This window comes from Aulonocara stuartgranti (genome assembly GCF_965226115.1).
Source record: "Aulonocara stuartgranti genome assembly, chromosome: 7".
Classification (NCBI taxonomy): domain Eukaryota; kingdom Metazoa; phylum Chordata; class Actinopteri; order Cichliformes; family Cichlidae; genus Aulonocara; species Aulonocara stuartgranti.
In genome coordinates this window covers 68,204,014-68,231,673 of record NC_138945.1, presented here as the reverse complement: position 1 = coordinate 68,231,673, position 27,660 = coordinate 68,204,014, and the positions used below count along the sequence as shown (strand labels likewise).

The following is a 27,660-nucleotide window of genomic DNA, read 5'->3' as shown; positions in this document are numbered from 1 at the left end:
AAATGAAATATAAAAATATAGTCCAAACAGGTAAGGTGTAATTGTATTATGAGCCATAGTGCTTGGTCTGTTTGTCCCATGTAAATCAATTGCAGTTAGAGGCTACATTAATTTTCTGTCTGTAAGCACTTATTGAAATTATCTGAGCACATTACAAGTACATATTTGCTTACTCTGTATGCTCAAATGTGGCCCGTTATAGCCAACAGAAAAAAAGCGGAGGCCCGAAAAACAGGTGGGGGTCCTCCACCACCACCACTCACAGAGGCTGAGCAGTTGGCCCTCAGCCAAAACAGTGGGCGCCCTGTGGCCGAAGGCATCTCTGCGGGGACATCCTCTGAGTCAATAACCCCGCAAGACACAAGTGCCTACATAAGGGGTAAATTCAAAATAATACATGATGTGCATACATCCTTTCTTCACAGTCACCTTTGCAGTGCGACACATTCATTTGATAAACTCTTTACCATAATGGATTATTTTGTAGTGAAGTTATTTTCCGACTGATTTTGCCGTCCCTCAGCCTTGGTTGTCTTTGAGAGCATAATGACAATGAAGTGTAAGGTGATTGGTATGTTTGTTAATTGCCATTTGGTCCCTTGTAAGTTATAAGTGACCTGTATGAACCTCATATTCTATCAGTTGATGGTGGTGGTGTACTGCATCTGGTGCAGCCTCCTGTTGAGCCAGACCAACATGCAGTTGTGAGTAATACTCCACAGATTATATGAGTTTACAGTAGAACAGCAATGTTGTCTATTTCTTTACTACAGGAAAATAATGAAGAAACATTGACAGCTGTTACAGAGGAGGAAGCAACAGAGACACTTTATGAGGTTTACATCTTTTAATACTTTGTGTACAGGAAACACAGGCGACCAATAAAGCCAGTTGAACAAAAAATCTGTTTATTCTTCTTTCAACATGTTGAGGTGATGGGTCAAAAGAAATGATTGTGACATATGGTGTCTCTGACTGCGCTTCCATCTTGTATGTCCGTGGGAGGGTCAGGATGTTCATGGTTTGGATCACTGCTGATGTCTGGTTCAGAAGGACAGTGTTCTCCTCTAATTGTGGCAATGTTGTGAAGAATCACACATGCCACAATAATGTCACATGCCCTTTCTGGGGTGACCCTGAGTCTTTGCAGGCACTGGAACCGGGCCTTAAGCATTCCGATAGTCATTTCAATTCTGGCTCTTGTCCTGCAATTAGCCAGATTATATCTCTGCTGTGGGCCCGGTTCAGGGTCAGGGTAAGGGGTAAGCAAATAGGGTAAACATGGATACCCCCTATCACCAAGCAAGTAGCCAGTGAACTCTCCTAAGACAGAAGGATACACTTCAGTTCAAATGTCCCTGAAGCAATTGGTCTTTATATATTTTAAAGTATTCTCAACTCACCATGTCCAAATTTTGTGCTCAGTGTACATTCACGGAATATTTGTGAGTCATGGACAGAGCCTGGCCACTTGGCTTCCACATTTGTGATAATGTTGGCAGCATCACATATGATCTTCACAGTGCAGAGAACACAAATTAGCATCCATTACTATAATGAAATAATTTGTTAGTTTGAAATGCTACAGGGAACTATGTACCTGCACATTAATGCTGTGGAAAGACTTCCTGTTCACATAGTCTCCTTCATTTACTGAAGGAGCAATGATTGGAATGTGAGTGCCATCTGTACAGCCAATCACGCCTGGGAACCCTGAAAATAAATGTGCAATTTAAGTAGTAGTCCAAGTATCACCACATCATACATTAAGTTTTGGTCATCCTGATACCTGCAATTTTGTGGCATCCCTCTTTGATAAATCTTGTGGGTCTGTGACCGGGGAACACCACAGACGAGTACAGGAGACGTTTCAGTGCAACTGTAACATTCCTGACTGCCCGACAGACGGTAGCCTTGGAAACGTGCTCAGCGTCACCAATATTATACAGAAAGCTCCCGTTTGCAAGAAACCGAAGTGCAATACAAATAATATGTAATGAACTGAGAGCATGTCCACGATGTGTCACATGAGCAATATATGGCCTGAGGATGTTATCCAAATAAATTATAGATTGTGCTGAGAAACGGTAACGTTCACACAGAAAATCATCAGGAAATGATAAAATGTCCAAACGCGCTCTGATCACTCTCTCCCGGCGGAGAGCTCTGCGGAGAATTTGGGCTTCAACATCTACTGGCTCTTCAAGGAAGTGGCACGCCATGTCTGACACTTCCTACTGTCAGGTTTCCGACAAAGGGGCGGAGACAGTCAGGGTTAGTTGTAGTAAACCTGCTAGGGGGCAGGTTAGCTTCACGGAGTGTGTCGTCATAGTGACTCACTCAGGCTGCAGCTGAACTCGCTTTGTGAAACCGAAAACCCAGAGTTTTCGTTAACTCAGGGTATACTTACTCAGTTTTTCCACTAAACCGGCTTCCTGAAACAGGGCCCAGGATCTGGTTCTTGGTTCAAATCAAGAACAAATTTGACATTTTTACTTGCTGGTGTTTGTTCCAACATATTTTAACTTTACTGATATTAAACTGGAGGTTTGTAGTATTTGTTGGGGGGAAAGGGGCTTGAATGATAAATCTAGTTAATATCTTTGTTTTTATTTTATTTTCTGCAGGTCAATACGTGGGTTAATTAATTCTTAACAGCCAATCCCCACAGTAAAGTTGCGGTCTTCTCTCATACAGGGGACATTTTTCTGCATGAAGTCATTTTAAATGTTTTTGCAAGATTTTCCAAACGTTAACTTTCACTGCGGATGTTTAGTATTTTTACGGCGTGTTATTGACCCACAGTCATATCTGTTCCATTTTTGCACAGATCATCACCTGCATTCATGTATATATCGATCCGCTTTGCACTTTTAAGTTTTATTTTTGTTTATTTAAGTGTATCTTACTTATGTTTTGCACTAAGTACCGAAGCAATACTGTTGTAAACCTGCTCACCATTTGGCAACAAAAGCCTTTCTGATTCGGCTCTAACAGCTAACCGCTTCTTCTGGGCCGCACCATCGTCTGTGTGGGGTAAACAGAACACTTTCCACACATTTAGGTCAAAGCGTCAAAAACAAATCAGATCAAAGCTCGTCGGTACCAAGCGTGCTGGAAAAAACACAGCGCCACGCCCCCTGACGTCATCAGCGCCTCCTCTGCGGTCAGCTGATCGCACCTGAAGGGACTGAGCGTGCACAGAGCCTAACGTAAAGGAGCTTTCAGGGGAACGACAGCAGGTAACGCAGCTTGTAATGAAAGGAAAGCTGTAGCTGTAATTATTAGTTCACGGGCGACACCGTTTCTCTGTGCTGTGGACGCATTAGCTTAAAGGCTAAACGTAGTTCACGATAGCTACTGTTTGGCTAGCTGAGTCACAGATGGTCTGGACGATGGGAGACAGCGATGGGGAGGACGCAGTGGACACTCCTGCGCTGCCCGTGGAGGTGAGTGCAATTCAAACGCAGTGCTCGTGAGCTACAGTAACAGTGTTCTAATGGCAGTCAGCTACTGCGCATGACCTGCTGTACCTGTCGAGTGTGCTCTCGCTGGAGCTGGTTCGGATCGAGCTCTTCGCGGATGTTTAATCTAATCCAGCATTTCTGTCTCAATCTGCAGGTCGTAGTTTACATCCTGAGTTTTCTCCACACTTCAGACAGGAAGGAAGCCTCGCTGGTCTGCCGTAGCTGGTACAGTGCCAGCCAGGACCCCCGCTTCCAGGTCACTCTCCCCAGACCACAACAGAGACGATGAATTGAAAGGTGGCTGCACATTTTAACTGTGTTTTTTTCAAATTGCAGAGGAACATCACCTTCCGCTTCCCGGCTTCGGCCTCGTCCCTGGAGCTCATCAGGGGTCTGGGCCGAAAGCCACGCTGCAGCCTGATAATCAGCCAGCTCGATGGCTTCAGCATCTCCAGATCGCTGCTGCTGGAGGTGCAGTACTCTGACGAATTAAACAGCTCCTGTCTGACACATATTAGGGGTACAGGTGGTTTTTTGTTGTGTTTAGTACCCAAAAATGTCTCAGCATCCATTGCTCCTTCTGTGAAACTATATTCCTGACGTCATGTGATGACAAACCCACAAACAAGCAGTCATACGCTTCCTGGTAGGCTCACATAATTCACACACCTCCGGGCAATGGAAACTTTTTTTACAGTGGATTTGTCTGGACTCTAGTCATCTTAGAAAAACACTAGCATTGTTTTAACATTTTTATATATATCTCAATCACAGCCTTATTATTTTAATTTCCTGTCACAAGGATAAACACGTGACAGGCCATAAATGAACGCCAAAGTTCAGAGCAGCTGTGGTCATTACTTAATAATTCATGCTTATCACAATCATGTGCGTCTGTGTGTGTGAACGTGTAAGCACCGAGTTTCCCACTAAACACACACACCTTTGCTAACCTTCCTGTTTTGTGTTGCTTCCTCCTCAGGTGGGCCTTTGCCTGGGCCCTAAACTGGAGAGCCTGGCCCTGCCTGGAAGCAGCATAACAGAGGCTTCCCTGCTGGCCCTGCTCCCTCGGCTTTCCTCCCTCCGCAGGTTGGACCTCAGAGGTCTGGACAGCCTCTTCATGTCTGGAGCATTCCTCTCCAGGGAGGAGCACAGACAGCAGGTGGGTGGAGACGGGCAATAAACAATCTGAACAATTCAAACAAGAAATTTTTAAAAAATCTTTATTTTTTTATGGTGTCATAAAAATGTGAGCAATCATAATCTGCTTCCAGGTGCGGTCAGCACTGTGTGGTCTGGAAGAGCTGGACCTGTCTGACCTCCGTTACCTGTCTGACCTCACCTTCAACCGGCTGACCGGATGCACGCCGCGTCTCCGTCGGCTCTCGCTGGCTGGCTGCCATATTGCTTTTGAGTTTGACCCGTATCGAGGGTGCCCGGTGGGGGCCGTCGAGGACTCTTCAGCTCTGCTGTCGCTTAGGAACTTGAGGAGGTTGTTGATGGAGCAGAAATCCACCCTCGTAGCTCTGGACCTCAGCAGGACATCCATCACCCCTGAGTCGCTGCGCACTGTTGCACAGGTCGGGATGCTGGCACAGCACAAGTTTCAGCATCACTAAGAATACTTCCACTGAGAGCTGTAATTCTGTGTTGCAGGTTCAGGGTTTGTTTTTAGAGGAGCTGATCCTGCACGGCTGTAAGGAGCTGACCAACTACTCGGTGGAAGTTCTGGTGAAGCACCAGCCAAGCCTCCTCAAACTGGACATCAGCGGCTGCACGGAGCTGACCAGCAGGTCTGTGGAGGCCATAGCGCGAGGTCTGAGGTCACTGACACACCTCTCATTGTCGCAGGACTGGAGGATCACAGAAAAAGGTTCCCCCCGTGCACATTCTTGTGTATTTAACTGAAATTGTCACCCAGTGTGATCATTTTTATATTTGATATTATCTTTGGAGTGACCGTAATCACGATGATGGAACAAACTAAAAGCAGCTTTAAGGGGAAAACAAACGAAATAATCAGCATTTTTCTATTTGAATAGAACTGCAAGTTTATGATGCTCGGTTATTAGTTTCACGCTCGCAGCTCATCGCACTGCCTCCATGTGATTAACATCGTGTTACCAACAGGCCTGTCGGACCTGCTGTTGTTGCCCTCCCTGCGCTCTCTGGACCTGTCAGAGTGTCTGCACATCAATGGAACAGAGATGGTGAAAGGCTTGAAGGGATCCGATGCTGCCAGACGACAGCTAGAGACGCTCAACCTCAGGAGCTGCACCTACATCAGGGTCGGTCATTGTCTGCGTCGCTTCGTTCGGTTTAAACCAGACGGAAAAATCTTAGCTTCCTGCCTTTCTTTTAGGATCCTGCAGTTTTCTTTCTCGCCCAGCTGCTCGGGGACACTCTCTGCGAGCTTGACCTGACTTCCTGCAGTAATGTGACTGACCTGTCCGTGTGCGCAGTCGCCACCTACCTGCAGAAGCTGGTGGTGCTGCGGCTCGGCTGGTGTAAAGAAGTGACAGACTGGGGTCTGCTGGGAATGGTGCAAAGAGCCAAATGTGAGCCTGACGAGGAGACGGTGAGAATCACAGCTTTGTGTCTGTTTTGCTCTAAGCACGTGTGGTTGTTATAATAATTCGCTCTAACAGGGAGACAAGGGGCCCAGGTTCACCCGGACTTTTGGCAACATGGGCTTCTTCAAGCCTCCTCGCTTGCCTTTCGAGGAGCGACCCAAGCTAGTGACTCCGAATGACCTGGAGCAGCTCAGACAGCAGGCTGGAGCTTCTCTTTTAGCTCTCAGCAGGCTGCAGGAACTGGACCTCTCTGCCTGCTCCAAACTGACGGACAGCAGCATCACTCAGGTAGGAGGAGGACGGGCAGCAGAAGGTTCCAGTCTGGAATGCAAAATATTTGAAAAGCTCTGTTCTCCTCTCTCAGGTGATGCGTTTCCCAGATCTCCACCATCTGTCTCTCTCCATGCTGCCGGAGATCACAGACGACAGCTTAGTGTCGACGGCGCGTCACTGCCGCAGTCTCACTAGTCTCGTGCTCAGCCACTGCCCAGGTATCAGCGACCGCGGCGTGGCGCATGCTGCGCCCTACCTCCCCAGACTGCAACATCTCTACCTCTCCTGCTGTAATAACATCACCGATAGGTGATTAGCACACACGCCTCGCAAGTAGCTGCAGCTCATCGGAAAGCCATCAAATTCTTACGCTGTTTGCACTCTAAACCCCGCAGATCCCTGCTCCTCCTGGTGCAGCACTGCAAACGTCTGAGGACGCTCGACATCTCCAGGTGCAACAACATCTCCGTAGCAGCAGTGGACTTCCTCCAGACACAGCTGCCCTTCCTGGAGAATCTCCACTACAAGTTCATAGGTGGGGCTGATCTTAGCCTAAGCCTCTGACAGGCTGAGTGAACATCCCGAGAGGCTGCTGGGACTTGAAAAAGAAGAAAACCTGCTGACTATAGTCTGCTCTCAGCTGAGCTTTTGGCACATGTCAGTATTTTGTGCAAGAGAGGAAAAATACTTTAAAGTTTACAGCAGGACCTAATTATGTCATCTCTCGAGTAAATATCTGCTCCTGTGTGGAGTAGGAATCACCAGTTTGGACCAAAGGTTATTTTTAAAGATTTCAAAGGAAGGCGAAGACGGCAACACACGAGCACCACAGGAGGAAGAAAGTAGTCAGCATTTCATGTATTTACTGTTCGGAAAATTTTATATTTAAATTCTTTGAGGTGCTTTTAAATGAATTACTGCTGTCACAGACGTAGATTGTTGTAGACCGATGCCAGCGACGCTCCATTTCCTTTATTGTTTTAATGCTGGCAGTCTTTGCTTGTTTGCTCAGTGATGTTGTTAAAAGCAGGATGTAGGATGGGACACTTTGATGCTGCTAAAGCTGTGGAGTGAAAACGTTTCCCCGACTTCATCTTTTAGATTAAAACAAAGTAAATCAGGGTTTTAATCACTAATTGCTTTTCAAAAATGATAGAGTGTCAGATGTTCTTGGAAAGGGAGCATCATGCCAAAACTAGCGAGTTTCATTTCCACTCCAGCCCACTGTGGACGCTGTTGTAGCACTGAGACAGAGGGAGTACTCATCATGGACCAAAGTGTGCAAAGGTGTCTTTTATAAATAAACCAAAGTTTGGCTTTTTGCTGTATAAATCAAATGTTTTTATTCATGTGAATTAAATCAAAGCACATGATTCAACGTGGACATTATCCCAGAGGTCAGTGTGTCAGTGTGGAGCAGCTGTGCTGAAACGAAATCAGTCAGTTCCCCAGTAGCTCCTCCAGGTGGCGCCACTGAGTGCTCACATTACAAAACCAGCCGTGGACAAAAAGCATCAGTTTTAAAGTTACAATGAAATTTGATCCAAAAAGCCAAAAGTCATCCAACGCATGTGGTACCGTGTGATTGTGACAGAGGGACGTGTGCCTGTTTGCAACAACGATTCAAAATCATTTAATGCATCTCTGCTCCAGAGCTGCTGAGATCCACATGAAGACGAGTGCCTGCAGGTGCATGAAGCTGCGTAACACTGAACACCTGCTGTATGTCTGATGTGCTGGAGAATAAACGACGTACCGTGTTGTAGTTAATGCCCTCTTTAAAAAAACGCAGTATTCCTCACACACATTTAGAGAATTCAAAAATATAAAATGATTGTAAAACAAGTGTAAAGTACCATTACTTGAGTGGTTATATTAAAAAGGATTGAATTACATTTTGCTCGGTACCTGTGTGAAGGTTTGAGTGCAGGGAGGAGCAGACGTGCGTCACACAAACACTGACGGCGTCTCAACCTTGTTCCTGCTTCACTCGTTTCACTTGGATGTTTAAAATAAGAAAACTCAAGCGTCAAAGTTATAAATCTGCGATTAAGATGACAAGCGCGTGCACGCGCAGCTCCGCCCACACCAACGTCTCGTTTCACACATATTTACACAGTCACGCGCTCATTGTTCCGTCTGGCTGAAGTCGTAGCAGAAGTTGAAGTTGCTCGGAGGTTTGGGAACGACCGGAGCGTTGTCGGGTATGGGAACGTTCTCCAGATCTAGGAGGCGGAGCTTGATCTCCATAGACAGGAGGATCTCCAGCTCACTCCGCATCGATTCGCTGCTCATCTCCCGGCCGAGGAGCACGCTCAGTCCGTCCGTCCACAGGCAGAACTGAAGACGTAGTGGAAGATGGTTAGATTTAGTTTCTTCACCGTATATCACAAAGAAACTGAAGGAGGTAACGGAGCAGCGTTTAGACTCACATCGGTTCTGGACGGGGCGATGAAGTTCAGGCTGTACTCCTCTACGTCGTACGTGATGCTGAATGCCAGATCGAGGACCTCCTACAGAGAAAGCTCAGTGAGACATTCCCCCGTCCACACTTATTATCAATCATCACCAGTAACAAGAATCATTGTTAAACAGAAAGAAGCTCGAGAGCATCAGAGACATCCCAGTGTGCTTGGGTGAGGACTTCACGCTGGAGAGACCACATCTCTCACCTGGCCTGGGAACGCCTCAGCGTGACCCCAGATACCCTGAGTGAGGGAGGTCCTTCTGTGCCCATCGATGGACCTGCATCTTATTTCCTTAAGTCATGTTTAGTTTCTCTCCATATTTCTCCCTTGACTGTCCACACCACCTACAGCAGGAGGTGATCACCATGGTACTGAGAAGGTGAAACAGCTGACCTTATTCTGTTTGCCTTTGTTCTCCTTCATGTGAGGACAGTCTTTACCCGTCAGCAAGCCTTTGATATCTGCGACTGGAACTGAAGAGGAAGCGTCAAAACACACATATGGTTAATATACTTCAGACAATAAAAACCATCTGTCGGAGTCATATTAGTTCCTTCTTCTGTTTTGAATAACAAAGAGTCGTCAGTGCCAAGCGGTAGCTGCAGGTGGCCCCGCCCCTCCCTGAGGAGTCTTCCTGTTAAAAGGAAGTTTTTCCTTCCCACTGTCACCAAAAAAGACTGTTGGGTTTTCCTCTGTATGCATTACTGTGGGGTCTACCTTACAATATAAAGCGCCTCGAGGCGACTGTTGCTGTGTAAATAAAACTGAATTGATCAGCGGCTCAACACACCTGCACTGTTCTGCACTTTGTATCAGGGTTTGTTGGGCACTGATGCTTGATGATTATTAAGATTAATCAATGAGCATAATAAACTGGAATTCCACACATGACAGTTTCTCACAATTTAATTTTAATGGATAAACCTAAGCATGAATATGGCTCGAGCCATTTGGTGTAGAAAAACTGAACTCACTCTTCTCCTGCAGTGTTTCTATTGGTGGATTTTCCATGTCTTCCTCCACATCGCCGTAGTGAAGCATTTTGTGATTGGGCGACAAGCGACAGTACCACAGTTTATCTGAAGAGACAAAGACGCGGGTTAGCCTGACACGCCCAGTCTGCCGTTCGCTGCACGCGAGCCTGTGAGCGCTCTCACCCTGTCTGCGTCGGCTGCTGATCTTCCTGAACATCGTGCCCTGACACAGCCTGTTGAGTCTCTGCTGCCGGATCAACTCGAGCAGCTCCGGCTTCAGCCGCTCTTTGAGTTCACTGGAAAGAAAAGCAGCAAAGAGCTATAAAATTATTCTGAAAACGTCACAAGCAGTTTTCTCGTTGTTCTAAGACATAAATCGTCACTATTGCCCAGATGACATTTATTCAAATCTAATCAAAAATCAAGCAGCAGAACTCTGTTACACTGAGTGTTTAGTGACAAACACCAGTGTGACCTGCTGGTTGCTCCATACGGGTGGAAACTATTTGGAGTCGTCAGCAGAACAGCTGATCGGACAGTTTAACAAACCACAAACTCCGTTTTTATTGAATCGTTTCCAGAATGTGGGGTCAACACACGGGACGCTCAGCCGAACTGTGTGTGGATCACAAACACACTGAACCTGAGCTCGTTTATTTCAAGCTTCTGTTCTGTTACAAATCTGATCTTTGCATGACTGAATCAGTACGGACGGCGTGTAAATGACCTTTAAATTTGGTAAATATTTTTACGTTTGTTTGAAAGGTACTTCGGTTTTATTTTGAAATCCAGGCTTTTATTTTGAAACAGGAAACTGGCACAAAACCGTTAAAGGGCTTGTTAGTAAGGTTTCTTTTAGGATATGGTAAATATTGTGCCTTAAAGTGAAAAATATGTACGTTTCCTTTGCCAATTAGTACCTGGCTGACAGTGGCACAAGGTTTGTTAATGTTTCCTTTAACGGAATAAGTTACGTGCAACCAACATGTCGTTTAATAGAGTTTGTGTTGTTAACCTTGACCTTTATGTGTAGCTGTAAGTTAGTGAGGTGATATAATGAATTGAATGATGTAAATTTGATGTATATGCTATATGTGAGCAGGGGAAATGTGTTTCCTTTAATGTTATGGTATTAATATTGCTGGCTTTGTTTTGCTCCTAGCTCTTACGGTGTCTTCACTGAATGTTTCAATAAAAACATTTCCAATAAAACCTCTGAAGCATCAGTATAAGAGACCATCATTCAGCCAGGGATGCTACACGGCGGGAACTGCAGACCTCGACATTTCTCTGACATGCAGAAAGTAAATGAGTTCAACTGTAAAAGGCAAGAAGTCAATCTGGGAAGCAGTGGGCGCTCATCTGATCCGATGAATGCTGGCAGCTTTTAAACAACCTATCCGTTTATCACACCGCGGTGGGCCTCGGCTCGCCTGCAGTACAGATGGATTTACCATGTGTGCCCACTCGAACGTGACTGTACAACACACTCATCCATAACCAGTAGACCTGGCTCCTGCCTACAGATAGACAAACATCTGTTTATACAGACTATAGGACAGTTGGTGCACATGGCAACTCCTTTAACACAGACCGGTACGCAGCACGTAAACCTGCTGATGCTCACAGCACAGGCGGAGCCAGAGTCTCTTCCTGGTGCAGTCGTTCCGTCTGCCGCAGTTTGAGGATCTCGCTGTAGTTCAGAGCGTTAACTTTGTTCTTGAAGAGCTCCAAGGAGGTCGGCTTACTCGACAGAGTCCTGGTGATCTGCTCCCTCACCACCTGCATCACCTGAGGACAGATATGGGAGCACAGACATGCTGTTGGTGTTTCACGGCTTGGCTTTGACATAACCAGGGCATGTCAGCCTGCCTATTTAACACGTTTGTGCACAATGGTTGAACATTATTCCTTCATGTGGGCAAAAGAAGACTCAGAGCCGCTCAGTCATCAGTGCGATATCCTCTCCACGCACGCGCTCACACGATGGCCTTGCTTGCATTTGTCAAACGGTGCCATCATAACGTCCTTGACCTTAATGTGACTAAGACTAAGGAGTTAATCACTGGTTACAGGAAAGATGGCGGTAAACCGAAGGCCAGAATCACACACAGTGAGACTCCAAGTTGTGTAAATATTTGGGAACGCTGGACTCGCAGCTTAAATCTGATATAAACACGAGAAACTGCGGTTAAACGAGGACAACAAAGAATTTATTTTTGCAGAAGCTGAAAGTTTTCAGTGTTTCTAAGAATATTTGATAGAATTTTTATCATTCTGTTATTGCAACACGTTCTTTATGCGCTGCTTTAATGAGCAGGATGTGAGTAACAGGGACAGCGTTAGCAGTATCCTCGAGCTCGAGTCTCGCGCACCCTCGAGACAAAAACTGCTCCTCAAATTCTTTCACGTTCTTCTATTAAGCTGCTGAATGTTAAACGTGAAGAATAATAGTTTGTTCTTGTCCCGTCTCTTATTGTCCACAGCTCACCTGTCGGTCGTGTGGGGTTCAGGGGGTTGAGGTTAGGAGCAAACCCCCTCGAGCTCTCGGTTTCTGCTTACAGAATAAAATGTTCATGCATCAGGAGTTAGTGAGGGCGGTCTCCACCCAGCAGCTGTCTTGATACATACACTGGTAAGGTCGTCGTCTTTGTGTGGGAAACGGTTCGTGCTGCTCGATGACAGACTGACTGGTTTCTATCGTTACCTGTAAAGTGTTTCTTTAGTTCAATTTTTACTTTATTCTTTGTTTTTATTGAGATGGTGGTCAGACTGAATTGCCCAGCGTTTTCTGAAGCTCCGTGCTTCAGTCTGTGTTTCTACTCGTTAAAGTGACGCTCACACAGAGACGGGAGGTGACCCTCAGGGCAGTGACATACGTGTTAAATCTATGGTTCCCTCAGTCGTAAAAGTGGAAAATCTATATAAAAATCAATAGTGTTAAAAGACCGAGCCAACTCTGCGCTGCTGCGGTCACACCCCCTCACCCACACATGTACGCAGCTGACCTAGATCATTCCTGTTCACGCCCAATTTGATTGACTGCAAACAATCAGCGTCTAAAGTGTCGATAAGCCTCGACTCATTCTCAAAGCTCAGAGTAATCGCTCGGTCTCACAAATGTCCTCCAAGAATGTGAAGCGTGACCAAAGTGTTTGTGACTGCAGACGACAGCGAAGCCGTTTTTGTCCCGCAGCAGTGGAAACACAATCTGTGAAATCCAGACCGTCGTACAGAACACGAAACGAGCGTCTACGGTTTCACAGCGCGGCTCCCCGCTCACGTCCTCAGAGCCAAAATAAACTCATCGTCCAGCAGCAATCACATGACACGGTCTGCGCTCCCACCACTGTACATCTGTTTACGTACAGATGTGTACAGATGAGTGGTAACTGTTCCCACCTTCTATTCTGCCCTTATCTGTATGCAATCTGCTCCTATTGCTCTTCTGATTGATGCAAACTGCATTTCATTGCCGTGTGTTTATACACGTGTAACGACAATAAATCTAATCGACACATTGTAACGATTTATTAACAGCTTCTAGTGTCACACATTGAAAACAAACAAAAAACCTTTTAGCCTTTGATGTATGAATCACTTCTGTACTAGAATACTTCATATTGGCCTCTGTGTTACCAGTTAGTTAAAAACTACTATCTTACCTCCATTCTTCCTCCTCAACAGACAATTATTTTAAAACCCTGGCTTCAATTTTCACCCTCGGTCAGTCGCAGAAACGTGACGGGGATGACGCGGAGTCAAAGTGAGATCACCTATGACAGCAGAGGCCTTTGAGTGTTTGGTAAACAGACACCCCGGTGCTCACATGCACACGCCCAGCCGGGTCCGGCCCCTCTGTCGTTTAGCTCAGCGGGCCAATAGGAGCGACGGCAGCTGTCTCTCTGTTTGGCAGCGTGTTCACGGACGCTAAGTGTGCGTATGTGTGTTAGCGGAGGACGGCTGTTCAGATCATAACACAGCTGGACTGAGGAGATTTCTTAATGTTGGAGGCGCACATGCAACTAAAACCTAAATAAGCGATATCGCCGTCACAGCCTCAGCTTTCCTTCTTCTTTGCTGCTCCCTGTCGAACCTTTTCCTTCTCTCCCTCTCACATCGTTTCCAGAGGTTTTACGTTCCCCTCTGTTGTCGTGTCATTACTGCCGATGCCCTGGGCGCTTTGTTTTCCTCGTTTCCTTCTCCCTCCGTTTCTGCCGTTCGCCGCGGTTCTCTTTGTCCACCTAATGCTGCTTTGTCCTTGCCTCAAAGCACCCTGGGAGGTTGGACACGAGCAGAAACAAAAGGCCAGTCTGCTGGTCTGGCACACAGGACACTGGCGTGCACCGGAGAGGTCAAAAGGTCACAGAGTTCTATGAGCACTGTGTGGATGAAGGATTGTTGAGTTCTCAGTATTTCTCCCAGATGACAGCGCTCTGCCGCCAGCTCGGCTTAAACCACAAAGCTAACTGTGCGTGTGGGGGCGGGGCGGGGAAGGAGAACCAATCCAACCCACCAAAATACAAACTTAGACAAATGTACATTTAAAATTGAATTTAAAGCATTCTGCTTTTAAATTTCAGTCTCTGTGCTTCATTTTTACTATATCAGCATTTTTATTTACTTGTGTCACAGTTCATTAAGATAACTGAGTGGAAACACCCTGTGAGGTGTGATCAAAACAGTCCACCAGTGGGCCTTAATGGATTCAAGGTCTCCCATTCAACCCATGCAAGGTCACCCACATGACCACAGGGATTAAAGTGCAGCTATTCTCAGATCATTCCCCAGAAGTCCAGTTCTGAGCACCTGCACTCTGCGGCTTCTCCACGGACCTTAAATTACATTTTACTGCACACTGGCCTCAATTTTAATTTGGCGGGTCATCTCTAGCTTTGACCACAATTTTCTGCAGCGGTTCGAATAAGAAACATCAACTGAGGGGCAAGATGAAGAAGTGTTGGCTTCCCCGCCCTCTGAATTAGCATTTTTCCACAGCATGTCTTTATCCTGTCTTCCTTCTCTCACCCCAACCAATCACAGCAGATGGCCCCGCCCCTCCCTGAGCCTGGTTCTGCTGGAGGTTTCTTCCTGTTAAAAGGGAGTTTTTCCTTCCCACTGTCGCCAAAGTGCTGCTCATAGGGGCTCATATGATTGTTGGGTTTGTCGGTCTGTGAAAATATTGTCTGACATTAAACCGTCCGTGGCACAAAAAAGGTCGGGGGTCTACGATGCAAAGCGCCTTGAGGAGACTGTTGCTGTATAAATAAAATTGGATTGAATTTTTGAACTCTGATTTCAACTCCCGTTTATTCAGAGTGCAACTGATTTGTATTGTTCGGCAGAAATGGGATTAACTGTGGAGCAGTCTATTCACCACATTTGTTCTACTTCCTGAACAAAAGCTCACCAGAAGAGATCCAGCATAGCTTGCACAAATACCCGCGGTGGGGGGGACTACTTTGGGACTACTGACCTCTGTCTGCCTGACTATATTTAAATAAGGTAACGTTCTTTGATTCTTGAACTTTCTGATGACACCTTGTACTACCCTTGAACTTCCTGAGCCAGCGGTTCCCTCTCTGACTCCTCCGGTCTGCACGATGAAGCATCCTTGGGTTGGACACTGAACCACAGTTTCCTCCGATGCATCCACGAGTGCACGATTGCTAAACACATCACTCGTATGCATGTATGACTGTGTGCTATGAATATAATAAAGTGTTTTGTTCCCGACCACACACATGCATCTAACGTATATAACATGAAGAGCTGTGTTTTCGTTCCAACTCATGGTGCTATTGTGTAAAACGACGAATGTCGCATAGAAGAATTTACAAAAAGCCACCGTTCACTTCAGTTTGGTCACCGGCTCGATTCCACTCATTGTTTTCTGATTTATGGAAGCGTTTTTGTGGTTGGGTGTACCGCAAATGACTCCAAGTACTCCGTGGGAAAGTGAGACTGACTGTCACTGCATTTAGCAAAGATCCCACATGTGGTCGTGGACGGTTTGGATCTGACGTACCCCACGTCACCGGTTCACACACTGCCACAGCCAACGACCAGAGCAAACTCTCCCGTCTATGTGAGAACTGCCCGGTGTACAAGGACTGAGTTCCTTCTAGCAAAGCGAGCGCCTCTGCTGCTGTACCTTGTCAAAGTCTTCCTGTGTGGCTCTCATCTCTTTCCAGGTCTTGTTGAGCAGCTGAATGCAGACGCAGAAAAGCTCCTCCATCAGCCGGTCCTGACTGAAGAAGATGGGGTGGTAGCCGGACCCCGTCTCCGAGGCTGTGAACAGACAAAATAAATTAGAGCTCGAACAAGAGCGAGCAGAGATCGCAGCGCGTAAGAGATCAGACTGACGTGGCTCTCCGATCCGAAGGATTTCACACAGGATGAGCGTGAGCTGGATGCTGCTCCTGGCAAAGGGACACTCGTGTTTGTCCTCTCGACTGCTGTTCTCCAAGACAAACTGACGACAGAGACAGAACAGAAACTAAGCTGAGCGTTTATTATGCAGTCACCTGATTTTTGAGCTCATGTAACAAACAAGCCGCTTGTACTCGATCATTTTTTCATTTAACATGCACCAGCAGAGGTTTTCTATGTCTAACTAAACTGCAGATAAGTCATGCTCACCCTGCTGTAGGCGTCGGGATAACGTGTGGCAAAGTAATACATGGTGTCCAAAGCTAAGAGACCAGGAGGCGTTCGTGACAAGTCCTGACCGGGGTTGCTATTATTCTGAAAGGAAGGAAGACAAAGTGTCACATATAAACGAGAGAAAAGCTGGCAGACAAACAGTTACCGTGTATGATCTCACGCTTACAGAAAAGCCCAGCTTCCTGAACTCTTTAGCACAGAGCGAACGCCGTCGTTCGTGACTCAGACTGTTCTCGCTTTCTGTCTCGAACGCTGCCTGCCTCAGACCGTGAAGGATGTCTCTTTGTTCCTGAGGTGAAAGCAGGCAGACACACAGTGGGCCGTTAGAATCTTTACGTTTCTGAGCGCGACAGAACATTAGAAACGGTATTTTATTCATAAGATTTCAGGATTATAAATGTAAAAACATAAATGTGCAGCCGACCGGGCGTGGCTTTAACATGTCTGTGAAGGTCATCGTAGTCTAAGGAGCTCGGAAAGAAAGGCGTCTGGACGTGAGCCTTACTCTTACACCTGAAGAAGCTTCTCGGATGAAACGTCTTCAAGGAAACTTAAAGTTCGGACGCGTTTCTTTCCGAGCTCCCTGAAACCTGACCCGCTGTGTTGCGGCTCACCTGGCTGCAACAGTCCAGAGGTGTCCTCATGCGGGGCTCCTGGAGATTCAAGGTAACCGACTGTAGGACATAGAGGTAGTGGGCCATCTCGTCTTGGACTGAACCAGAACTGTGGATTATATTCTGCCAGAGACACACATTTGACATGAATACATTTTATATTTCATCATTATTAAAAGAATTTGTGAAACGTGATCGTACACGTGAAGATGATTCACCTTATATATGTACTGGCGGACATTCTTCTTAGTCAGGAAATCAAACATATCCTGTAAAACAAGAAGAGCGCGCGTGTGTCACTGGACTGCAGAGACCTGCTTCTACCACCGGGTGGCGATACAGTGTCGACAGGCAGCGTAAGGCAGGAGGATCAGCCTGAGGGACTTTGACCTCTGTGACGAAATCGCTGCTTGCTGGTACGTGCATCTCTGACTCAACCGCGTTTTTGTTCGCAACTATTTTGCTGATAAGAAGGGTGGGTTTGTTGACCTGATGTAAAAGTGAGGAAGTAACAAAGAGAGCCTGAGAGAAAAGAGCCGAATGAAGGAACCGTTTGTGCACATGGAGAGAGGAGCAGAGGCGCAGAAAGACTCGACTGTCTGCAGACGGTGCCTGTGGGATTCTGACACGCATGAACAGCAACTGTCCTTCACCCCGAGGCACATGTGCAGCTACAGTCTCCTCAGATTATGAGATAAAAACAAAGAGAATGAAATTATTCCAGGAACAAGTGCAGCTCCGTTCTGCTGTGGCCCAGAACTACAGCCACCTTTTACCTGAGGGACGCCTACATCAGCTACACTAACACATACTTTCAGCCCACAGATTCACAAGGTCACATATTCACACAAAGCATCAAGTTTAAATGTTTTTGATCCTTAAAAGCTGTCACTAGGACACATGTATGAGTATCAGTGAAGAAGCACCTGAATCTGACATCCTGCGATAGAAAAGCCAAACTTTTAAGGTTACTGCTGATGAACAGTGTGCACGGTGCTGCCTGGAGGCAGACACCGAGGACGAACTGCGAGCCAAACTAAAACACCTGATCATCTGCAAGCTTTGAAGTTTTACTAGTGTGGAAAAGAGGAAGTGCATGAAAGGTTTGAAAGTAGCAGAGGCACCTTTCGGTCCGAGTCTCCGGCTGTTTGCAGCAGGGCCATGAGTAAGGCCATGGCTTTGGTTTGTATCTGCTGATTTGTCCTGAAAAAGGTTAGAGACACACAAAAACATTATTTTTACAGCTTTGCAGCCACATGGAAATGCGTGCATGCTCCTTTGACAGATTTCAGTTCTCGTATCGCTGCACTCGTGCAGTAAAAACTGGACAGTTTACATATTTAAAACTTCCTGTTACAGAAACAATGCTGTGACCTCGTTGCATTACTCGAACGCGTTTCACGTGACACTATATCTTTGTGCCAGATTAAGCGAAAGCAAATGATGCTGATTAATGATTTTGAACTTTAAGATGCAACAGACACCAAGCGAGTGTGACTTGTTGCGTGATAAACTACTTACACCTGCAGGTGAGCAATGAGCCTCTCCATGGTGATTTCCTGTTTGACCTGCAGGAAAAGGCTGTGGCTGCTGAGCACCATGCTCTCCAGGATGTCCAAGCACACCTGCTGTATCGAGGCGTCCGTCGACTTGGCGTTCACAAAGCCGGCGATCTGAGGGAGAAACGTGAGCTTCAGAAAATCAAACTCGGAAAACGCGCGAGAGGCGTGCGGAGAGCAGCGGGGACCTTTTTGATGAAGACAGAAGAGAGGTTCTCCCATGAAACGATCCCATGATCCATCAGCTCCATGAACCCCGTCAGCGTGTGCGTCATGATCACATTACTCCTGAATGACACAGTAAAAAGAGGCAAGCATGAGACATTCACACGGACACGATCAGTGATGCCGTTGGTGCTTTAAAGTCAGTAACAGTAAAGCGTTGCATCGCTGAGAGCTCAGCCAATCGTGTTGCTGCTACCATCACAGAAAAGAGCTTCAATGAATCAGTCGGTGATATCTGACGAGGATACTAACTCATTAGAGTCTTCTACAATCTTGACCAATAAGAGGTGTCCGTCTCGGCTGATGAACTCCTGAGCAAAGGTCACGTCTGTTGAAACGCTCGCCAGTTCCTTCAGCGAATCGCAGCGCACGCCTGCGTCTGAGCTCTGGATACCCTTGAACAAATCCTCCGCGCAGCGGCCCTGAGTTCATCCACGCCAACGAAACACACACAGAGAAACACACCGGCTCAGAAAAGTCATCCATCGAGCTCTGATGCGACAGTTTAGACTTCTGGAGCTCTAGTTGGTCAGCACGTAGCAGAACGTAGCCTCTCGCTGTGTTAGAGGGAGAAGAAGGTGAAACAGGCTGCAGACTCACCGGTGCCTTGGTCAGACGCAGGATGCAGCCGTTCTTAATGTCCAGACGATTCTACGACACACAAACAAGCAGGCAGACACGGAGAAAAGGTTTAAGAAGAACACCAAACATAATCTGTGTCTATCAGAGGACTGCACATCCAGGCACAGAGGCTCAAGACGTCAACGAGAAGCTCATTCCTCACATTATCAAAGAATGACTCATCCTGCATATGTACTGTTTATTTACCAAAGGCCAAACAGACCAACGTTAAAACGGGGTTAGCGGGCCGTCTGGGGCTCGGGCTGCTGTTTGCACCGTGACCCTGTTTGGCTTTTAAGTCTAGAGCAGAACATTAAGACTGAATGCACGTGATCACAGATGTGACAAAATATTTCAGCCCAAATTTACACCTCATCTCCAATAAAGCGTCTCAGTCCCTGTTCGTCGTGCCACTTACAAATGAGCCGTGCAGCTTTGCTGCAGCCAAGAGCTTCTGCTGTTCTTCTTCTTAACATTTATTAAGCACAAAGTAAAATCTTTGCAATCGAGTCTGTGTTTTGTGAGGCTGCCCCTGGCCTGTGCAGACAGGATGAACCCAGCACGTTAGCGGTTTTTGGTGGTCGGAGAAACAGCTCAGAGAAAACCAACGGGCCCTGCCTGGGCTCCAACCCACCGACCACCTGACTGCTGATAATATTAACATGCACATTTCTGAAGTCTGCCACTAAAAGCAGGAAATAATCAGCACCATTATTAGACCGCCTCTGTTCCACAGACTCCTCAAGAAGCCAACCTTAAACTGAAACATGTGTGTTTAACTACGTGATCACTGCAAAAGCCTGAAGCTTACCATCCCTACGCTAACTGTAAAGGAGCTGCAGAAGCCTCGTCTGCATTTTTCCTGATGGGATGATAGTCTTATCTCAGAGAGCAGGAAAGCTTCAGCAGCAACCTTTCGAGAGGAATCTGAGTGAAGCTTTAGCTTCTGTTTTTCCTGTTTCACGCTCGTCTTTGATGACTGAGCTCCAGGGAGACGCTCGTAAACGCAGGCGAAGTGCTGACAAAGTAGTGATTCACTGATCTAGTGGCAGAGATAGATGCTTATCTCGTAACCATGGAAACATCTGGAAGGCTGACTCGGGTCTGGTACTTGACGTTTTTGCAGAAACCTGAGCCAACGACAGACGTTTTTGTGTTGACTGTTGCCGACTGACCGATTCGGTGATGTACATCTGCACTCCGTCAGCATACTGCAGGGCGTAGTTCTCGGACCCGGGGAGATTCCATCTACACACACACAAACACACACACACACACACACACACTCTTCAGTGTGACCAATGAAGCACGATGATGTCAAGCAAAACAACCTCCATCGCAGACTTACCCGTCGCACACCTCCTTTATCACAGCAGACAGAGGTTTTTTCTGCAGAGACAACAAAACAGCACTTAGTCACACATGCATGCAGACGCAGCATAAAAGACACACACCTGCTGCACAACTACTATGTTTCTCTGTCGGGGAGCCGAATTCATGCTTCAGTAATGACATGCTGTTATGGGATCGCGGTTCCACAACTATTCCCGCTGGCTGGAAACCTTGTTTGCTGGGCAGAGGAAAGCTCGCCGACACTCTGTGAACAATGTTGCCCTCGGTGCCCAGAGTCCTCTCTGTACGGAAATAAAAGCCAGACTACTTCCATGTCTGCCTCTCAGCTATCCTGCTATTAGTGGTCAGCCCTGTGGTTACCCTGTCAAAATGTCTTCAGGTTCTGTGGTTGACCCGGTGGACAGTCTGTCATTAGTGGCAGCAAAGAGGGTCAACGAATCAGATGCGTCTGCTGGAAACGCTCGGGCCAATGGGAAGTTTTCCTGGCGAGGTAGAATTGGTCGCGATTTAAAACGAAACTATTGTGTGTCAAGAAAGGCCCAAAGTAACACTCCTGAATAACTTATTGTGACGGTTCCTCTAAGAATAATCCCGATGAGATTATCAGCTGTTCAAATAGTGGGTGAAAGGTGCTGGCTGGGAACCTGGTTAAGCCTACGCTAGTGTGCAACTCAGAGACCTCACAGCCGGCCCTGCTGTACACTCTAGACTTAACTGTCTTGCGCAAGGAAACAACTTCCCCCAAGTTTCTGGGAAACATATGGAAAACTTCCCCACAATCACAGAAAGCCATCACTGCTATGAAACACTTTTTACTTTAGTCACAAAGCTTTCACACTTTATGGCTCATATCAACACAAACCCCAGAACGAGTAACAAGTGTATTAATAACAACACGTTCACGTGAAAGAGTCACTCCCGAGGCACGAGCAAGCAAGAGACAGACCGCAGAGTCCGGTCATGTGAGTCGCCAACAAGAGCGACTGAAAGGAAGCTGGAAGCTCACATCGGTGCATGTTCACTGTGCAAATTTGAAGTGAAGGCAGACGCAGGGAGAAAGTGGAGAAAGTGAGCTGCAGCTCTTTCCACAGCATCACTGAGAAACGCATGAAAGCGGCGTGACTTCTGTGACATTATATCAACATGTGCTTCATGAAGTTTATGTAGGATGCAGCAGGAAGTGGGAACATTTGAGTTTAACTGTTAGTCTTACATCACGTTTACAGTCGGGAGCCGAAGTGTTATTCTGACAGCTAGTTTAAACATGTCATGTTATAGCAGCTGTTTCAAACCACAGCGGTAAGGAAGTGGGGATCATCACCATCGACACACACACACACACACACCTAAAAGTGCCAGTATTATTAGTGTCTTTCAGTTTCTAGAGTCATAATTAACTCCCCTTTTAAAACCTTTTGCCAAAGCGCTCTCTCCCCCTCTCTCTCTCTCTCCCCCTCTCTCTCTCTCTCCCTCTGAACTGATACAAGCAGGAGTGGGCGGAGCCTTCACAGACGCACGGGCCAATATGGTGACACCTTTTTATTCCCCCCCAGCAAGAAAATGCCCAGCATAGTTCAGATGAATGCACGTCTCTGTGGTCTGGCGTTGACTCATTAGCGTGAGTGCTGCTATGAACGTGCCAGAAAGTCTCAGCACTACTGGACTAAAACCAACCTGGGCAGAATTAATCGACCAAATTACCTGATGCAGCCTGACTGAAATATGTCACAACCTGGAGTCCAATCAGAGCCTTCGCATTTTGACCAACTCTCTGATGAAATGTGTTCATAACGGCTGCAGAACAAAGTGGTTCAGGTTCCCCTGTTTGATTCCACCGAGCAGGTTTATATTCACCACGATGCTGACGGTGCAACAAACTCAGAGGTGTAAAATGTGAGCTGAGGGTCACAGCTCTGCCAGGTCCTCATGCGCCATCATTCCTGCACCATCTCATCTTTTCTCACACAAAAACTCCCAAAATGCCAGAAACATAAGATCAGGACACTCTTCTAAGTTGTCCCGTAGCATCGAGAGAGCGACGACGTCACTACGAGCCGACTGGTTACAGTGACGAGCTCGTTGAACCTGTCTCACACAGAAACAGTCAGATCACACGCATTAAAGAAAGCTTAGTTCAGTCCTGCTGCATCAGACGTTTGCACGATCGCAGGGCATTGTTCACGGCTGCGGTGCACGTGTGAAAACGGCTTTCAACTCTACCAAGACAAGTAAATTGGGTAAGATGCTCCGCAGAGGGAAACAAAGTCCTCTTGTGGTTTAGAGGTAGATCAAACGTGACATCAGAGAAGCACATCAGACACTCAGTGTGACAGACTAGGTTATTTTAACCAACCAGAGCGCGACGGACGTTATCAGTTAAAAGTGTGCACGTTGTATAAATGTGTGCATTACCTGGTCCAGTTGTATGAGCTGGGGGTAGGCCCCGGGCATCTGGATGGCTATCTTCACTATGTCCTTCTGCTGCGGCATGATGGCACCTCTTGGTTACACCGCTATTCAGCTGCTAACGGGAAAACAGAGTTATTGGGCACCTGTGGGATTTATATGAAATACATTGAGTCCCATTTAAGAACATATATAAAAACCATGTGACCAAAATGGACTCGAGTTTGCACAAAAAACGAGTCTCCGTCATTTCGACAACAGAAAGGTGGAATAAGAAAACGAGAGCTGACAGTCTGTAAATCTGATGGCTGCCTCGCGTTGATCCAACAACCGTTTTACACGTGAAGCTGCAGAACACGGCGGTTCCTCTTTCACGGTTTATTTATGGAGTGCTGAGTAAAGCTGAAACAGGTGACCTCCTGCCCGTACAGGCACCTCCAGTCCTTCCATCGTTCTTCTCACTTCCTCCTCGGCTCCGATAGACTTTTCCCAGAGGATAAAGAAGAAGCTGCTGTTGCGCTTCAAACCCTTCCTCGTCCTCCTCCTCAGTCTGTCGACACATGGACAACACATACAGTCTGATGTTGAGTCTTCTGTGCGCTCACTGGCTCGGTGTGATTAACAGCCCAGCCTGTGCTCGATCTCTTGGATGCTTTTTGCATTCTGTCACTTCCAGCCTCAAAAAGAAAGCTCGCAGTTTTTAACAAAGCAACACTCCCACTGCTGTCACAACAACCGCATGCTTCGAGGCCTCCTCGCCTCCCTGAGGCGCCGTCTGAGAAAAAAGGGCCGTTTTAAGTGACGATAAGAATGCAGCCGATACCTGGATGTCACCTCTCAAACATCCATCTTTGTTTGGGGGTAACTGACATGGACTAGATGGAAGGAGAAGTCTGAAGGGCCAAACCTGTTTGGGTATGTTGGATCTGGTGTGGTGCCAAAGGTCAACTTCCCTTTGAAAATAAAGTATTAATCTTAATAGAGATTTATAGAAACTGAGGCCTACTCAGCTTCTGAGTGACCGAATTCAAAGGCCAACCTGTCACGCTACGGTTTTTATTAACAATAACTGAGAGTACCTGCGGTTTTTGAGCTGTCCAAGCTGCTTAATGAAGAATGTGAAACTGAGCCCATGTAGGCTACTTGCTGTGGTTACTGCTTTGGCTCAAAGAACTAACCAAACAAGTACACATGAGTTGCGTCATATAGTACAGCTTTGACTACACCAGTTTCCTAATCAGCCTGCAAGTGGAAACTGAACTTAATTTCAGGTCTGGGTGTAAAATCCAACATTTCAATAAAAAAATGACGAGTACATCAGTCAAAGAAAGCGCTGTAAAAGTGAAACTTGGCACAAAGAGTCTTTCAACCCCTGAAGAAGTTCCCTTTTTCCTAGTAAGCACAATCATCAGGTCAACACTGACTAGCGTCGTGATTTACAATAATAGCAGGATAACGATGTTGTGATGATAAATACAGAGAGGATGGCACTCACAGTAAACACGCTACCTGCTTGGCATCATTTACGTCATCAAATATAATTGGGTCACTTCCTCTCAAATCAGCCAGTTTTTAGATGATTTCTGCTCAAGCGTCTCCACTTGGCATAAACAAAGAGACAAAGAGCAGAAGTTCTCTGGGAGGAAATGCATGGCTGATGCCAGAGCTCAGGGATAATGGCCAATGCTTCCAGCTGACAGAAAGGCAACAGTAACTCAAACAACCACGTCACAATCAAGGTAAGCAGAAGAGAGTTTGTGAACGCACAACACGTCGGACCTTGAAGCAGATGACGTGGCGCTCCTGTCAGGTAAGAACAGGAAACTGAGGCTGCGGCTCGCACAGGCTCACCAAAGCTCGACAACAGCAGATTGGAAAAATGCTGCACGGTCTGATGAGTCTCAATGTGGGCGATATTTTCGGTAGCATCGTCTAAACGCCGCAGCAAGTACTGTAGCAGACCACGTCCAGCTCTTTATGACCACAGCGTACAGGTCCTGTGATGATCGCTTGCAGCAGGACATTGTGTCATGTGTCAAATCATTGCAAGCTGCTTTCTTGAACATGACAGTGAGTTCAGGGCACCCAAAGAGCCCTCACAGTCACCAGATCTCAGTCCAAGCACAGCGTCGTGGAGATGTGGTCGAAGGCGACACTCGCATCATGGATCTGCAGCTGGACCAAAACCTCAGGAGTGTTTCCAGCTCCTTGATGAATCTTTGCAGGCAGTTCTGAAGGCACAAGGGGCTTCAACCCAGTACTACTCATCTGACACTGTGGCACTGTACAAGGATAATCTGTAGACCAGAGCATTCAGAGCTCACAGCTTTGCGATGCTGCTGTCGCATCTATAAGCAAACTATACGATCTATCAGAAAGAAGGAAATGAGGTTGTAGACAAATGTGGCCCGGCGACAGGAATAGAACACCACAGTACAGTTCGTCTAGATCAGAAGCTTGAACATTGATATAATCTGAGCAGACTAGAGCTCACCGTGGCCTGACCAGGGCGGAGATCAGCCTGCATTCCTGTCGTCCAAGAAGAATCAACTTAAGCTAATCCTTTAAGCATTTCCTACAAAGTATTTTTAAAGTGTCTGAATTGATTTTATACAGCTTTACACTTAATGCATTAGTGGTCAGGAACACGACGGCAGAAATACAAATTAGAATAAATTAAAACCTCTCATTAATAGAAGTTACCATTTCTTTAGGGGAACTAACGTCCCCAGACAAGGAAAGATGAACTAAAAGATGTTTTTTGCATTTTTAACTAAACCCAACTTGCTTGTATCGAAAGTTAAAAAGCTGCTGATCAGCAAAACTGTGTAAGCTGCCTCATTTACTCAGGAACTCAGGAAAAGAGGGAAGCTTTCATGTGAGGCTCCAGAGGTTAACCACCAGTGCGTGCTTGCCTCAGTCTGTACCTGTCTGTGCCTGTTCGTGATGCCCCCCAGAATTAACCAAGTGGAAGCTGAAACCACACCCACTGTCTGGCTTAAAACAGAAGAGAAGTTGAGGTTTAACTTTAGTACTCTAAATGTAATGATCCCAGTTAACAAAAATCCTTTAATAACCTGAACAACTGGTCAAATAAGAGATTAGCCAATCTTTAAAAGACACAAAAAAGCCGAAGCCTCAGCAGTGTAATACATATGGATCATAGCTGCTTCCATCTGACAGCCAAAGACAAGACATGGTTCATTTTACAGGCCAGCAGTTACTCAAACCCAATTATGTGTAAATCAAAGAAGAAGGAGAAGAAAAATCAGCCTTGCTGGGTTCAATCAGATACAATTTTCTGCTTTTCTGAACGGAAGTTGTTAGAAATGCAACAACAAACAGGTCGTTATAATATGGGAAGTTCTAGCTGCTACAATAGACGAGAACTCAAAGAGTACATCTCTGTGCACTCGCTCACTGTGCAGCTGAAACAGGTGGAGTTTGAGCTGCGCACCATTAAAAGCATAAATGCATTTAAAGGAGATGATGTCAGACAGATTAGAGTCCCACCACATTCAGCTGTCACCGTCTATATTCAGTGAGCAGTTTGCTTAGTTAGGCTTAAAACCACAAGCAGGCTCAGAGCTTTTGTTAGCCTGCAGATCCTGTGTGTGTGTGTGTGTGTGTGTGTGTGTGTGTGTGTGTGTGTGTGTGTGTGTGTGTGTGTGTCTGTCTGTCTGAGACCCCCTGGACTGGCAGACCCCCCCTACCCACTGTGGAAGTGTGTATGTAGGGAGGGAAGAGCTCAGCTGCCTGAAATTCCTGACATGACAGAGTCGCACATACACTCGGTAAATCTCAAATGCTACAGGTTTCCAAGAAAAGGGATTTATATGGTAGAGAAAACTGGAAGCTGCCTTTCTAAAATAAAAATAAAACACAGAAACACTTATATTCGGAGTTTTTCTTATAATAATTATGAATAAGACAATTGTGCTTTACATATAGCACATGTCAGTTAAGTAAAGTCATGCATCAAGTTAGCAGCTAAACAATGTTTTAGTTAAAGTAAACCACTCAGTGCAACAAGTTAAAAGTGCAGCTAATCTGATATGAGCGCAGCCACAGCGTGTTGGAAACAGTCAATGTGAGCACAGCTTTCTTTTTCCCTGAATGCCTCCTACCTGGTATGAGAAGACGAGTCAAGAGCTACTATCCTGCAGGAACCGCCGCAGTCGGACCGAGAAACATTTGCAGCTCCTTTTTTACTCTTCAGGAGGAACCGAGTCGGTCCGCGGAGGTGTGTTCCCCTACAAAAACATCCGACCGCTGACAAAATCTGTACCAGCGTCTCTGCAGAAAGTTTTAACTGAGATAAGTTGACCTAAAAGTTCCGGGTCGGCTGGAGTCTCTTGGTCGAGCGTTTTTTTTCTGGGTTTTTTTTTTTTTTTTGGAGTCAATCGTCTCTGATTAACAGAGCAGTTTCCGATTTGGATTTTCACAATAATACCCCTCCCG

General features: G+C 46.4%; 2 protein-coding genes across 3 annotated transcripts; one reads left to right on the top strand and one right to left on the bottom strand.

The window, feature by feature from the left end:
- Positions 1–2,670: 2,670 nt before the first annotated feature.
- Positions 2,671–7,515, top strand: fbxl9 (F-box and leucine rich repeat protein). The gene is made up of 11 exons (XM_082540490.1): positions 2,671–3,449; positions 3,622–3,723; positions 3,804–3,938; positions 4,450–4,629; positions 4,742–5,047; positions 5,124–5,340; positions 5,598–5,755; positions 5,830–6,045; positions 6,116–6,328; positions 6,405–6,622; positions 6,709–7,515. The coding sequence occupies exons 1-11, from the start codon at positions 3,384–3,386 to the stop codon at positions 6,875–6,877; spliced, it is 1,980 nt and encodes a 659-aa protein (XP_082396616.1). The 5' UTR covers positions 2,671–3,383; the 3' UTR covers positions 6,878–7,515.
- Positions 7,516–7,630: 115 nt separating this feature from the next.
- elmo3 (engulfment and cell motility 3) lies at positions 7,631–27,589 on the bottom strand. 2 transcript variants are annotated; one of them, XM_082540488.1, is made up of 21 exons: positions 27,327–27,589; positions 23,206–23,317; positions 20,789–20,829; positions 20,616–20,688; positions 19,420–19,470; positions 19,072–19,241; positions 18,783–18,882; positions 18,557–18,708; positions 18,160–18,238; positions 17,254–17,304; positions 17,036–17,158; positions 16,588–16,710; positions 16,398–16,502; positions 16,122–16,230; positions 15,910–16,046; positions 11,383–11,546; positions 9,939–10,051; positions 9,756–9,860; positions 9,175–9,254; positions 8,746–8,826; positions 7,631–8,653 (listed from the first exon to the last, which is right to left on the bottom strand). In XM_082540488.1, exons 2-21 carry the CDS (start codon positions 23,281–23,283, stop codon positions 8,441–8,443), a joined length of 2,148 nt encoding a protein of 715 aa, XP_082396614.1. In that variant the 5' UTR covers positions 23,284–23,317; positions 27,327–27,589; the 3' UTR covers positions 7,631–8,440. The 2 variants fall into 2 exon arrangements, with proteins under 2 accessions (XP_082396614.1, XP_082396615.1); XM_082540489.1 differs by having other exon boundaries at positions 23,206–23,314.
- Between the last annotated feature and the right edge of the window lie 71 nt (positions 27,590–27,660).

Excerpts from the sequence above, each read along its gene's own strand:
- elmo3 (XM_082540488.1), bottom strand. The coding sequence starts at position 23,283 with ATGCCGCAGCAGAAGGACATAGTGAAGATAGCCATCCAGATGCCCGGG. Across the intron at positions 19,471-20,615 it reads AGATGTACATCACCGAATCG|AATCGTCTGGACATTAAGAA; the intron begins GTCAGTCGGCAA and ends TGTGTGTCGTAG. Across the intron at positions 17,305-18,159 it reads CCGGAGACTCGGACCGAAAG|GATATGTTTGATTTCCTGAC; the intron begins GTGCCTCTGCTA and ends CTTGTTTTACAG.
- fbxl9 (XM_082540490.1), top strand. The coding sequence starts at position 3,384 with ATGGTCTGGACGATGGGAGACAGCGATGGGGAGGACGCAGTGGACACT. Across the intron at positions 4,630-4,741 it reads GGGAGGAGCACAGACAGCAG|GTGCGGTCAGCACTGTGTGG; the intron begins GTGGGTGGAGAC and ends ATCTGCTTCCAG. Across the intron at positions 5,341-5,597 it reads CTGGAGGATCACAGAAAAAG|GCCTGTCGGACCTGCTGTTG; the intron begins GTTCCCCCCGTG and ends TGTTACCAACAG.